The sequence below is a fragment of the Triticum urartu genome, unplaced genomic scaffold (genome assembly GCF_003073215.2).
Source record: "Triticum urartu cultivar G1812 unplaced genomic scaffold, Tu2.1 TuUngrouped_contig_3733, whole genome shotgun sequence".
In the NCBI taxonomy this organism is placed as follows: Eukaryota; Viridiplantae; Streptophyta; class Magnoliopsida; order Poales; family Poaceae; genus Triticum; species Triticum urartu.
In genome coordinates this window covers 1-12,936 of record NW_024114278.1, presented here as the reverse complement: position 1 = coordinate 12,936, position 12,936 = coordinate 1, and the positions used below count along the sequence as shown (strand labels likewise).

The 12,936-nt window shown below is 55.5% G+C and overlaps 1 protein-coding gene across 1 annotated transcript; it reads right to left on the bottom strand.

The window, feature by feature from the left end:
* Positions 1–3: 3 nt before the first annotated feature.
* Positions 4–2,401, bottom strand: LOC125527384 (probable glutamate carboxypeptidase LAMP1; the record flags this gene model as incomplete). Its single annotated transcript, XM_048691896.1, has 6 exons — positions 1,187–2,401; positions 1,015–1,082; positions 665–746; positions 485–577; positions 246–401; positions 4–114 (listed from the first exon to the last, which is right to left on the bottom strand). Coding segments are annotated over exons 1-6 (1,659 nt in total), but the record flags the coding sequence as incomplete, so codon positions are not given.
* Between the last annotated feature and the right edge of the window lie 10,535 nt (positions 2,402–12,936).

Below are 12,936 nucleotides of genomic sequence, written 5' to 3'. Positions count from 1 at the left end.
ACTCATCTGTGCCACAACAGAATTATATGACCATTCCATCACTGTACCCACCGGAGGATTCTGGCGAATCATGTAGTCATACAAGGTATGAGACGGATCATCAGGATCGGGTACCTTCAATCAAGAAAAAATAAATGATAGAATGATTAAAATAAATTTGGAATCTATGTAGACAGGTCTCTTATATGTACTCAGTGCTGCTCACGAAGTTTAAATTCTATGCTGTAGGTGCAAAGCTTAAATACCATTTTGCTTGCCTCCTTGATCAATTCATCGAGTTGAGGGGTTGCGCGGGGCATGAGACCTCCTGGCCCAAACACTGATATGTCCACATTCAGATAAGCAACAGCTCTTGAAGCAAGCATATCGATGTTGTCCTCGGTCCATTCCGTAGACCCTATCTGAGACATTGGATGTTTCTACGCTTTAGCGCTTACACCTGAGAATAAGCAAAGCATCTGAGAGCACGCGAGCAAGAACATACCAGCGCAAACTCTTCTGCATCCCAACTGCAGACGATGATTGTTCGCCTTGGCCTCCATCCTTTCTTTTCTAGCTGGGACAGCCTCTCCGCAATCTGAAAACAAAAGTAGGTACCGAGTCACTATCCTTGATTCAGCAAAGATGTCTGGCATTCAGAACAGATATCAATAAGGTTGATTACCTCGAGCATAGCTGCTGTTCCGCTGTTGGGATCGACTGCCCCGAATGTCCAGGCATCACGATGGTTGCCTATGATCACATATCTGCCAAAAAGAAAACACACAGAGGCAAATTTAACATTGTTAGTTCTGGCTTTGACATGTCTCAGGGAGAATCCGATGCTTGATCCTAGTACAAAATTCCATAGAATCTAGCAATCGCCTTATAAAATGTAATCTTTACCCTTCCAGTTGGCTTGGGTTGATAAAGTAAAGGAATCACTCGGGCTGTAACACCTAATTTACCACTGACTTCATTATCAGACTTGACTGTCAGAATCTACGGAAGAATAGTATGCTGTAAATTATTTACCTGTCAGGCTCTTCCTTCCCTTCTATCACAGCGAAGACATTTTCGATGGTTGCTAGGGTGTCATTTCCCTGCGGGTCACAAGGAGTGAAATGAGAGTGCTGCCCAATAATGTAGGCTAGACAAAAAGAGGAAAGCCCATGATTCTTGGACCGCTGCGCTGGGCCCCACTCACGATGTATGTGAGATTCAGCACGGCCGGGCCGGGCCCGATCCGGTACACGGGCGCGCCCTCGCCGCCCTGCCACTCCGGTGGGGCCACGCCGCCGCCCATCGCCTTCTGGATTGTCTCCCCGTCCCTCCCCGACACCGGCAGCGCGGGGATGCCGGGCATCGCCTCGCTCGCCTCCAGCTCCTCCGTGCTCAGACGCTCGCAGTCCTCCCCTGCGGCGCACGACGGCCACATCGGCGTCGTCGGGTCGCCGTTCCCGTAGTAGAGGGTCCCCACCTGAACGCCGCTGGGCGGCAGCCACCGCGTGTTGGGGAACCACTTCCGCTTCCCCTTGCCCGCGGGCCCGCCGAAGTCCTTGGCGTCGGTGTAGATGATCGTCGCGGCGGCGCCGGCGTCGCGAGCGTTCCGCACCATGTCCTCGCAGTGGATGTCCCCGTAGCGCGCGAGCACGACCTTCCCCGCGACGTCCACGCCGCGGGAGGCGAGGTAGGCGTAGTCCTTCCTGTCGCCGTAGTTGGCGTACACGACCTCGGCGGTGACGGAGCCGGAGCCGGAGTAGGCGAAGTAGGTGGGGACGACCTCCGCCGCCGCCTCGGCGTAGGGGTCGTTGGGGTAGGTGTCCTGGGTGAGGGAGAATGACTTGGTGGCGCGGCCGGGCGCGGAGAGGGAGAGCGAGCGGTGGAGGGGGTAGGAGAGGAGCACGGAGTAGGGCGTGACGCGGGTGGGGAAGGAGAGGGAGGAGAGCGTGGCGCGGACGTACTCGGCGGCGAGGGCGTTGGCCGGGGTGCCGGCGACGTGCGGGCGGAGCGTGAGCGCACGGAGGTGCGCGGCAGCGCTGGCGTTGGAGCCAAGGGTGAGGAAGAGCGCGTGGTAGCGCGACGACGGGGTGGGCGCGTGGAGGAGGTGGTAGGAGGCGACCAGGGCGGCGGCGATGGCTAGGAAGGCGAGGTACCTGCGCCTCCCCATGCCGCTGCCGCTGCCATGGCCGGCGGCGAGCGCGGGGTGGCGTAGGAGCTGCTGCTGCTTGCCGTGGCCAGACATCGGGCGCGCAGTCTCGGGTGCACCGGTCATGTCACGGCTGCTGCACTGACACGTTGCCACTCTGCCTGTGTATATAGGAGTATCCTCGCCTCGATGACTCCACCATGGCATCACGGTACTGTAGCACCCTCGCGGCGTCGTGCTCGGACGGCTGTCCAGCCGCGAGCAGCGGTATGAATCCACCGTATACTTTTGGCGCATGGGTGGCTTCCGTGCCACGAAAATCGCCTCGCGACCAACGTGCTACGTGTTGCAACGATTCAACTGCATACGAGTATTCCTGACAAATAAACTAATGTCGATGACCCTATTCATCCTTAAATAAACTTATCTCCAGATCCAAATCGACTCTCAATAAGAAAACTAGTACTCCTACCTTGAGCAAATGTGACAAGAAAACCCAACACAGAGAATCTTCTCTTTATATCCCTTTAAAAAAACATGTTTCTCTTGAACTGAACTCACATATTGCATCTTAGGGCTGTCGGCGTTCTGGGAAACGGGGTCCCCAGACTTGCCTGCCTGCGGCCTGCGGCGTGGCTCAGGTGAAGACCCGGCACGGCCCATCTTCGTCAACCCAAGCTCAAGACCCTCGCGAGGCGGACGACGGGAAGCTTCCTCAAGAGCGGTGTCATCGGGCAGGCTCGCGAGGAGCCGGAGAGATCAATGTGAGGGTACCTCGCGAAGATCCCATGACGCAAGTCATGACGATCAAGGTCAGGCGGGCGCCGGCCTGCGCAGGGTCCTTATTTCCCCTTTGGTGCAAAGGAGGCAAGCATAGGCCAAGGCATCACGCAAAGGTTGCCATTCCGGTGCAACGAGACCAAGACCAGCCGGACGGCCGGACGGAGGTCACCGTGGAGCCCAAGACGGCGTCATCACCAGTGCTTTTGGCAGCCGAAGACCACCTTTGGTCAGGATAACTTGTACTAAATGTTCCCCTTCAAAATGGCCAATTGTTGGCGCCCTTCCCTCTCAATTATTCGGGGAGAGGCCCAGGGCCTCTATAAATAGAGCTAGCCTCCACAAAGGAGGGGGCGACACCCAGGAGAGAAGAGAACGAGGAGAAACCCAGTAGAGACTAAGTAGAACACACCGCACCAGCTCAAGAACACCTCTCGCGAGGCCGTTCTTCCTCTGTACTGTCCATCATCGGCCCCAGAGGCAATCCACCACACCACATACTGGAGTAGGGTATTACACCACAACGATGGCCCGAACCAGTATAAACCTCGTGTCTCTTGTGTTGTTCATCATTTTCATCTTAGTTCGCACGGGAGGATCGGACGTAGATCGGTAGGGGAGAGATCTCCGCGCGCACCCCAGTGTTCGAACCTCAAGGGTCTGCTGGAACCCGAAATCCGACATTTGGCGCGCCAGGTAGGGGGGGCGCCGGAATCTTCCTTCCGCTGTTCGTGTGTGATCTTCCGTCGTGTCCATGGCTGACGCTCGTCGGGCCCGCGCCGAGCGCTGGGTTGCTCGCGTCGCCCAGACGGCGCCCGTCGGCGGCCCCCCTCGCCGTTCCCCGTCGCCCGCCGCCAACGCCGCCACCGGCCCGGCGGGGAACGAGCAGCAGGCTTCGTCCCAGCATCCTTCGGTGCGGTGGGATGGCCGCACCGCCACCCCGTCGCTGACTCCGGCTGACTCGTCGTCCCACGCCCGTTGTGCATCCATGGATGCACACGCCTCACTGCTCTTGGCGCGGGAGCTCCTGCACTATCGTCCCGTCCACGACCTCTACGAGGACTGGCTCGCCCGCGTCACCGAGCTCGTCAGTGCCGCAGGGGGCTCCCCCTTGCGGTCCCTCTCGCTGCCTCGCCCTCCGTCCCGCGCAGGGGGCGAGGATCAGGAGGCGCCTCCGCCGCCTCCTCTCTAAGAAGGTTCCTTGGCTCCAAGGCTCGCAGCCCCAGGGCGAGACCCTCCACGTCCGGCGCCTGCGCAGTAAGAAAGGAGCTGCCAAGAGATCCCACGTCCCCAGGAAGGTGCTCGCGCAATCCCAGCGCCGGCGCGCCAAGATCGTGCCCCAGCACCTCCACGACAAGACCCCGTGCTGCTCCCGGTGGCGGTGCATGGTGACCCACAAGAACGAGTCCAGCACCGGCAAAGGGCGCCGGTGGCCACGGCGGGCTGCCTCGCCTTCACCACCGAGCTGCGCGGCGTCACATGGCCAGGCAAGTTCAAGCCTGACCTCCCTCCCCGCTACGATGGCACAGTGGACCCCGTGGAGTTCCTGCAGCTCTACGAGTTGGGCATCGTAGCCGCCAACGGAGACGAGAAGGTCATGGCGAATTGGTTCCCCATGGCGCTCAAGGACGGCGCCCGCACCTGGCTCCTGAACCTGGCTCCCGGCACGATCTCTTCCTGGAGCGAGATGCGCACCCGCTTCATCGCCAACTTTCAGGGCACTCGCGATCGGCCCCCGGTCGTGAGCGACCTGCGCCGCATCAAGCAACAGCCAGGAGAAACCCTGCAAAAGTACATCCAGCGCTTCAACTACGCTCGCCTCAAGATCCCCAAGGTGACCGAAGAAGCTATCATCTCAGCCTTCTCCGACGGCGTGCACGACGTCAAGATGAAGGAAGAGCTAGCAATCCATGAAGACCTGTGCACATCCCTGGAGCTGTTCAACTTGGCGACCAAGTGCGCCAGGGCTGAGGAAGGGCGTCTCTCCCTCCTCGAGCTTCCGGCAGCCGACCCGGAAGAAAAGAAGCTCTTGCCAAAGACGTGAAGCGCAAGGGGGATGCCGTGCTAGCAGCGGAACCGGACACCAAGCGAGGCAGGGATCAGTCTGAGTCATCCAAGGGCGGACGGTACTGTGTGTACCACGACCTCCACACCCACAACACCAACGAATGTCAAGAGCTCAGAGCCGTGCGAGATGGGCGAATCGGCCGACGCCCAGAGCGCAACGACAGGGGCTATGGACGAGGAGGAGGAAGAGGCAGCGGACGATGGGAGGACCGTGGCCTTCGTCAGGGATGGCGTGACCGCCCTTGCAAGGACCACTGGCAGGACCAGCCTCGCGAGGGAGGCTGGAGGGACCAACCTCGTGAGGACCGCCCCCACAGCAACGCAGGCCTCCCTCCTCTGCCGCCTCCACCAAGGAGGAATGAAGACCAACACCAAGACGATGGGGCTGGGGGATTCCAAGAGCCGCGTGCAATTGCTTGCATCTTGGGTGGCACCCAGGCCCCAGCCTCACAGCGCATCTTCAAGCAGTTTGCTCGCGAGGTGAATGCAGTCCTTCCCAAGCTTGAGGCCACGCGCCCTCTCAGGTGGTCTTCGTGCTCGATCACATTAAGTTCCGCAGACCAGCTCAAGTGTGCGCCAACGGCCGTAGTCCTTCCGATGCTTTGCTCCCCAGTCATCAGCAACATGCAGGTCACCAGGACCCTCATCGATGGTGGGGCAGGACTTAACGTCCTGGCCGTCGAGACGTTCGACAGTCTCCAAGTGTCGTACGACCAGCTTCAGCCGACCAAGCCTTTCTCAGGAGTCACCGATGGTTCCACTGTTCCAATTGGGCAGGTTCGCCTTCCAGTCACCTTCGGGCAACGCAACAACTACCGCACCGAGCTCATTGACTTCGACGTCGCTCTCATCCGCCTGCCGTACAACGCCATCCTCGGGTACCCAGCCCTAGCCAAGTTTATGGCAGTGACTCACCATGGTTATAATGTCCTCAAGATGCCAGGAAGCGGTGGAGTCATCACCGTACCCTGTGAAGAAAGGGACGCAGTGTGCTCGCTCGAGCGTGCGTTCCAAGCCGCAGCAATTGAAGACCCAGATCGCAGCGGGAGGCCTCCCGAGGCGACCCTCAAGAAGAAGAAGGCCTCACCTGGCCCGAGCCACAAGGAGGGAGGCACCTCCGGAGGTATCGCGTCAGGATTCGCGCCCGATCAGGGAGCGCCACCCTCTCGCGCATAGGAAGGCGCGCCCGACGCCCTCCTCAGGCAGGGCTCGGGGGCTCTCTCTTGGAGAGCTGCCGACCTTGCCAAGGTCACGGGGGAGGCGCTCGGGCACCAATTGGAGGGATGCTTTCAAGCACGCTTCCCTCAGGAAGGTACAAGTCAAAGGAGACCAAACCCTCAGGAGTTCATTGCAAGGAACACCCATGAGCTACAAGAGTCCAGAGTCATGCGCGGCAGCCGCCGCTTACCTGCCGTGGCCCCACATCCAGGCGAGGATGGAGGACTGCGCGTCTGCGTCGACGTACCAGGGCTCAACCGAGCTACGTCTCAGGAGCGCCTATGGCCTTCGGCCGTAGGGCGCTGCGAGGGACCACCTCACAGCTATGTTTGCATGTCCTTCGGCCTACCGAGTGCGGTCGCCGCACATCAGCGCCTGTTGAGGAGCATTCTGGAGGCTCAGGAGGTCAGGCATCACGCGGTCCTGGCAGAGGTGGCGATGGTTCCCGAAGACCTGCACGTGCCACCGGAGCCTCCCGAGGCCCCTGGGCCTGGGGGCTCATGAGGGCCGACATCTTCACCGCGTATCGCTCACTTCCTCAGCATCACTTCATCTTCGACAACACCAGGTGACATCTTTCAGAGTTCTACCTTCAGCTGGGAGCGCCCACAGGGCTGCACCATTCCCAGGCCACGTGGGTCCGTCCCCGCGGCATGTATCATTTTGTTTATGCTCTTTACTTACCTTGTTGGGGGCGCCCCTAGGGCTGCATCATCCCCACACCGCTCGGGCCCGACTCAGCGGCAGTTGCTTTTCCAGCATTCACCTTAGGATGAAGTTGTTCTTTCACGCTTAATCTGATTCCCATAACTATCACCTACTGCTTGTCGTCATGCAAAGCGCTTGCACGTTAAAAGGGGGCGCCTGAGCATCGCGACTCATGGGCTCTTACTGGCTCTCCAGCCCTCACCCCCTGGCCTTAACCCACGGCATCGCGACCTGTCATACCAGCGGCGGCTGAGCTCGCTCGAGGGCCGGGACCTAAGGACGTAGAGCATTTGCATTCTAACAACCCTGCAGGAACACACCAATTGATAAAGGCCCGGAGCCAGGCACCACCCGCCTCGAGGTAGGGCCTCGTGAGTCCCGCGCTGGCTCACGGGTGCCCAGATACACCTCTCCTAGCCCTACCGTGTCGACCATGTGTTAGGGCGGGGCTGTACACGCCCCGGGGGCTCCTTCCGGAGGGGAGCCCCCCTCCCACGCACAAGTGGAAGCACCATGCTCCGCGCTGGCTGACGACACTGCCGAGGAGCGGCTATGCCCGTACACATACAGAAGCGCTATGCTCCGCACTGGTGATAAAACAACTAAGGGCGGCCCACGGTCGTACCAACCTCAGGGAGCCCAGAGCTCAGTGTCCGGCACCATCGCAATGCCTCCCCTCGGGAGTGCCGCACGAGGGGGCTGGACACGGGGGCTACGCCCGGGCCTCGCCCGAGCGTACGCCACCCAGCCAGGTCCCTTGGACCTGGTCGTCGCGCGCCACTCCCCGAGCGGAGCCAAGGTACGAAACCCGTTCGCGCGTCAAGGGGGACTCCTGAGCATCGCGACTCAGGAGCCTAACTTGCCACGTAGCCCCTCACTCCTTAGTCCCGTCCATGGTTTCCGGTCGGGGCTAACGCTGGGTGAGGTACGCACGGGGCCGGGCCCTGCCGACGTAGAGTGTAAGCAAGTAGGAGAGGAAAATGCAAATTCCAACTTGGAGGGGTGCTTCACGCTCGAAGGTACAAGGCAAGGAAGACCAACGAGTTATCGCAAGCTAACACTCAGGAGCATACAGGAGCGTAATGTGCTTAGCCAGGAATATGCACTAATCATTGGGAGTCAAGGACATCATGCGCGGGAGGAACGTTTAAAGGACTCAAAAATATAAATTTTGGAAAAAGCTCAACTTCGAAGCAGAGCGCACGCAGCCACGTATATGAGCCCACACACAAGTGAGCCGCATCACTTCCAAGGGAAAACAGTTCTCCACACGGCGAAGGATGGGGTGTGTACTCTTATGTGCACGTCATGCCATGCATCCAGAGAGTGTCTAGGAGTACAAGGAGATCAACCGAAAGAGAACGAGCTTCTATCTCTTCATCGTAAGTAGCGAGTCAAGCATCATTAGGACTCTTCACGCATCCATGGGCTGACAAGTCCAATTTGTTGGCGAGGGTTCTACTACGTCTCACAGGTCTACGTTCTTGAGCCACACTAATGATATTCTCTCAGCCAAGTTACACTTTGAGCAAGAGACACTCTATGTTTCATTTGACACGGCATGATCCGCTACGCAGGAAATGTGTTTCTGACAAAGCCTGCGCCATCAGGGCGCCTAGGTCAATGCATAGTCGAGCGCGATATCTGGAGGCTCGGAAAGAGAAGTGTTAGACATCCGCAGTAGCGGTGCCACAGGAGGCAGGCTCGGAGAGAAGTAATGGACGATGAGCCCTTATTGCGTGTGTAGCGGGAAACACGAGTCTCACACCTGCCCACCTATGCGCGAGCTTGAGTGGGAAGAAGATCACATCCGGAGCCTCCGCGGCTCCTGGCCAAGAACTGAATTTGGGTGCGTTCTCTAGAAGTGAGAGGTATGGGACCGCTCTCTTCACTCATCCCAAAGGGACACAAGCTCAAGAATGATCTTTCCAACGACAGCAGACAAATAGGCAGGCATCGCGAGCTTTATACAACGAGCGACCACGCTAGGATTTCGTCTACTTAGACGCAAGTCACATCCAATTTGCTGAAGTTGCCAGTCATTTGAGGCTGGGATGCGCCCACAAGGGCCAGCAAATATTCCCTTATCGCAAGTTCCACGCCGTTGGCGATTCAATTAAACTCCAAACTCCGGACGGATCATGTATCGTTCTTTCCAGATGTATTATGGCGATTCCTTGTTAAGAGCATAAGCCAATTGTTGAGGGAGGCACGACGACGTCATGCACTGGGCGTTGAAACTCTCCCGAACGCCAGACTGCTCGGGCCTATACTGGTCACATGCCGTTGATCATGCTTTTTGGGCAAGAGACAATGTCTATTCTTAAATGAATCTCACTACATTCTCGGCAGCGTGCACGTTTAATCCAACAGGACTCAGCAACAAACCCTCTAATCGGCTTGGTAAGGCACTCGACATCGATCTGAGACCGTCCTACCTAATGAAGGCTAACTCTAAGCATCTCCCGACACATTTACGGAATCAGGGCTACATGTCTCGCTGTGTCAGCATCACTCTAATTCTTTGGATAACACGCCGATGAGAACTGCAAGTGTTCCTTGTAGCGGTCTTAGCCCGGTCGCTAGGCTTGGCGAAGACTACACTCACTCCACGCCAAGGATAGCGGGATAACCGCTCCACACATGATCTACAGTCAACCACTAGACGCAACTAGTGCCACCCACCACTATCTACACACCTACCACCGTAATTCGGATGCGAAATCGCGCGGCAAAAAGAAACCCCAGAGGTTACAATCCCTCTTAGGGGATCATGCGAATTGTCTATGGCGAAGCGCGAGCTTTACCATGCTTCTATACAGATTTGTATCTCTTATCAACTGAACTTCTAGATTGGGTGTGAGAGCCACAAGAACGAATCGCTTTTACTGCTCAAAAGGAGTAGTGGTAAACGTTCAGGGCGCCCATCGTGCGTCTAAACGAAGCTGCGACACTATTCACCCTCGACCTTACCGGCGGCAGACCAAATGCTCTTATTCGAATCCAGATGTTACAATATACTCATAATGAGGAGGTACCTGAGCATGACCGTCAGACATCACGTCGCGCACACTTGACTCTTTGATAGATGCTGGGAACTTGTCTTCCAGTCCGCGCACTAGCCCCCTGGCCTGACCCACGTGCATCGCGACCTGTCATTATCAGAACGGCGAGCTGGTCGACTTTGCCACATATTTCAATTGCCATTTTATTGTGTGAGCATGTTGATTGCATATTTTACTCATTCGAGGACATCCACTTGTTGTTTTGATTGATTGGTTTTCTTTTCTTTTGCCAAGTGGATGGACAAGAATGCCTAAGAACCCTATCTAGCTATCTATGCTTTTCTCGTCTCAAACTCTATTCATGCTACATCACAAAATTTGATCAAGTCAGATTCGAACCACTCTGTGTGAGGAGCACTCGGAGTCCCCGATTCGTCATAGACTTAAACTTCCAAAACTTCTTTGTGTGTTTCGGTCTGACCGATTCATCCATTTCGGTCATACCGAGATCACTAAGTCGATCTAGGTTTTCAATCTCGGTGCAAACGATTTGAACCTTTCGGTCACACCGAGTTTCAGTAACTGATTGCAGTTATGAATCTCGGTGCCACCGAGTTGTTCCACTCGGTCACACCGACAGGGTCGGGCTATATATACCCACGGGTCAAATTTTGGAAAACTTTCCGAACCTCCTCGACCCACGCTTAGCCCGCTCTGCCTCCAGGGTCTCAGGATCATCTTCCTCTTCGCCAGCCGCCTCCTGCCGCTGGTCTCTGCCGCCGTCAACGGAAATCATCCCCGCCATTGCCGCCGTAGCGAGTTCATCGCCGAACTAGGGTATGAACTCGATCACTGTGTTATCCCTATCTGATTCCTAGCACATTGTGTTCGCCATGTATCTTGCCACGATTGAGATCATTCTTATCCAGTCAAAACACTTCGTAGTTCAGTCGTGAATTGAAAATTTAGGGTTAGGTTTCCACCGAAACCATCTCGGACCCACCGAGTTGTGGAACTCGGTACCACCGATTCGGCTCAGGCCATTGCACATGTAATTTTCGGTCTGACCGAGAATTGCAAATCGGTGTGACCGAGTTCAGGACTTTGTGAAACCCTAGCAGTCTCGGTGCCACCGAACTGTGACTCGGTCTGACCGAGTTCACTAGTTTAGGTTCCAACAGCTGCTTCGGTATCACCGAGTTTACAAATCGGTTGATCCGAAATGCTTTGTGGAAAACTAAAACTAAGTTTTTGACTCATTCTTTTGCAAAAACCTCTGCATTTTGTGATGCTCATCCACTCTATCTCATCTATATCTATTCACAGGGTCTGCTGTCAGTGTTTGCAATATGTCTGATCAGAGTGACAGCCAGAACAGGTCAGAGGAGCAGGTTCACCTGAGTGAGGGCACTAGTCCCTCTAGCAGTTCAGATGATGGTAGCAGGAGCACCCCAAGCAACTTACCCAAAGCTGCCACCAGGGCCAGAAAGAAGAAGACCTCTGAATCTGAGGATGAAGACTATGTGGCAGTTGAGGATGAGGCCACTTCCAAGAAGAAAGTGGTTAAGAAGGAATATAGCACTGCTGCTGCCACCAAGCCAGGCATGAAGCAAAAGGTTCCTGCAAAGAGAATTCCAATGTCTAAGGTCAGAGCATCTACTCAAGTCCCTTTGGGATCTGAACCCAAAGAGGCTGCTGCAGAAGGGAAGAAGAGGAAGGAGAGTGTCAAAAAGACCACTGCTAGAGTGCTTGGGAGATCCTCAATCATGAGAGATTCTGAAGAGGAAGAGGAAGAAGAGGTTGCTGCACCAGCACCCAAGGCACAAAAGCTGATGGGTGATGCTATAAAGTCAGGGGCTGCAACATCAAAGCCCAAAGAAGCACCCAAAGCAGCCTCCAAGCCCAAGAGTGCACCTAAGAGGAATACCAAGAGTATATCAGCTACTGAGAAGAACAAGGCCCCAATGCCTGAAGTTGCTGCTGATGAAGATGATGAAGGACAAGTCCTGAGGAAGCTCAAACCCAAAATCCCAGATCACAATGATGCTCATCCAGTAGCTGAGAACATGAAGATAAGGAAGGACTCAGGTCTGGGGCTATGGAGAGAGTCAGATCCATATGCCACCAGGAGAAGGACTGTTGTTGATTACAGGTTCCACACAAAGGAACAGCAGGACTTCTATGACAGTGTTGCTTGAAAAGAAGCCCATAGTGTGTGACATGAGATGGGTCGACTGGGACTACATCAAGGAGAATGAGGATCACTATCCAGGTGTACATGATAGTTTCAAGGCTTGTGGAGTCGATGAGTTTGTGGCTCAGAAGCTCACAAAATGGAATGATGAGCTCATCCTGCAGTTCTACTCCACAGCTCATTTCTACCCAGATGGAAGGATTGTCTGGATGTCTGAAGGTACGAGGTACCAGTCCACGGTTGCTGAATGGGCGAAGTTGATCAATGCCCCAAAAGAGAGTGAAGATGACTTGGATGTCTATGCCAACAGGAAGAAGGATCACAACACAATGGCACACATGTACAAGGAGATCCCAGATGCTGCTCTTGAGACACATAAGTTTGGATCTGTACATTACCTTCTGTCAGGCTTGCCAACCATCAACTGGATCCTCAGGCACACTCTCTTGCCAAAGTCAGGTGATCACAAGATGATCAGAGGCCATCCAATTAACTTGCTTCACATCTTTGATGTCCCACAGAAGTTCAAAGTCATGAGCCTAATAGTTGAAACTATCAAGAGGACAGCTGCAGATCAGAAGAGGAGTTGTGGGTATGCCCCACAGATCCAGGAGCTGATCAACTCCAAGATGGGCACTGGTACATATCTGCTGGACAAGGAGCACATGCCTATCTATCCAGACTTCGAGGACAACATTGTGGTTATGAATGAGGATGAACCATCTTCTGTGCACGCACAAGCCAAGAAGGAGAAGGCAAAAGCTGAAAAGGTTGCAAGGATGCCAACTACTGAAGAAGCATCTCAGTATCTCCTGAAGAGCAAGCAAGATCAGCTT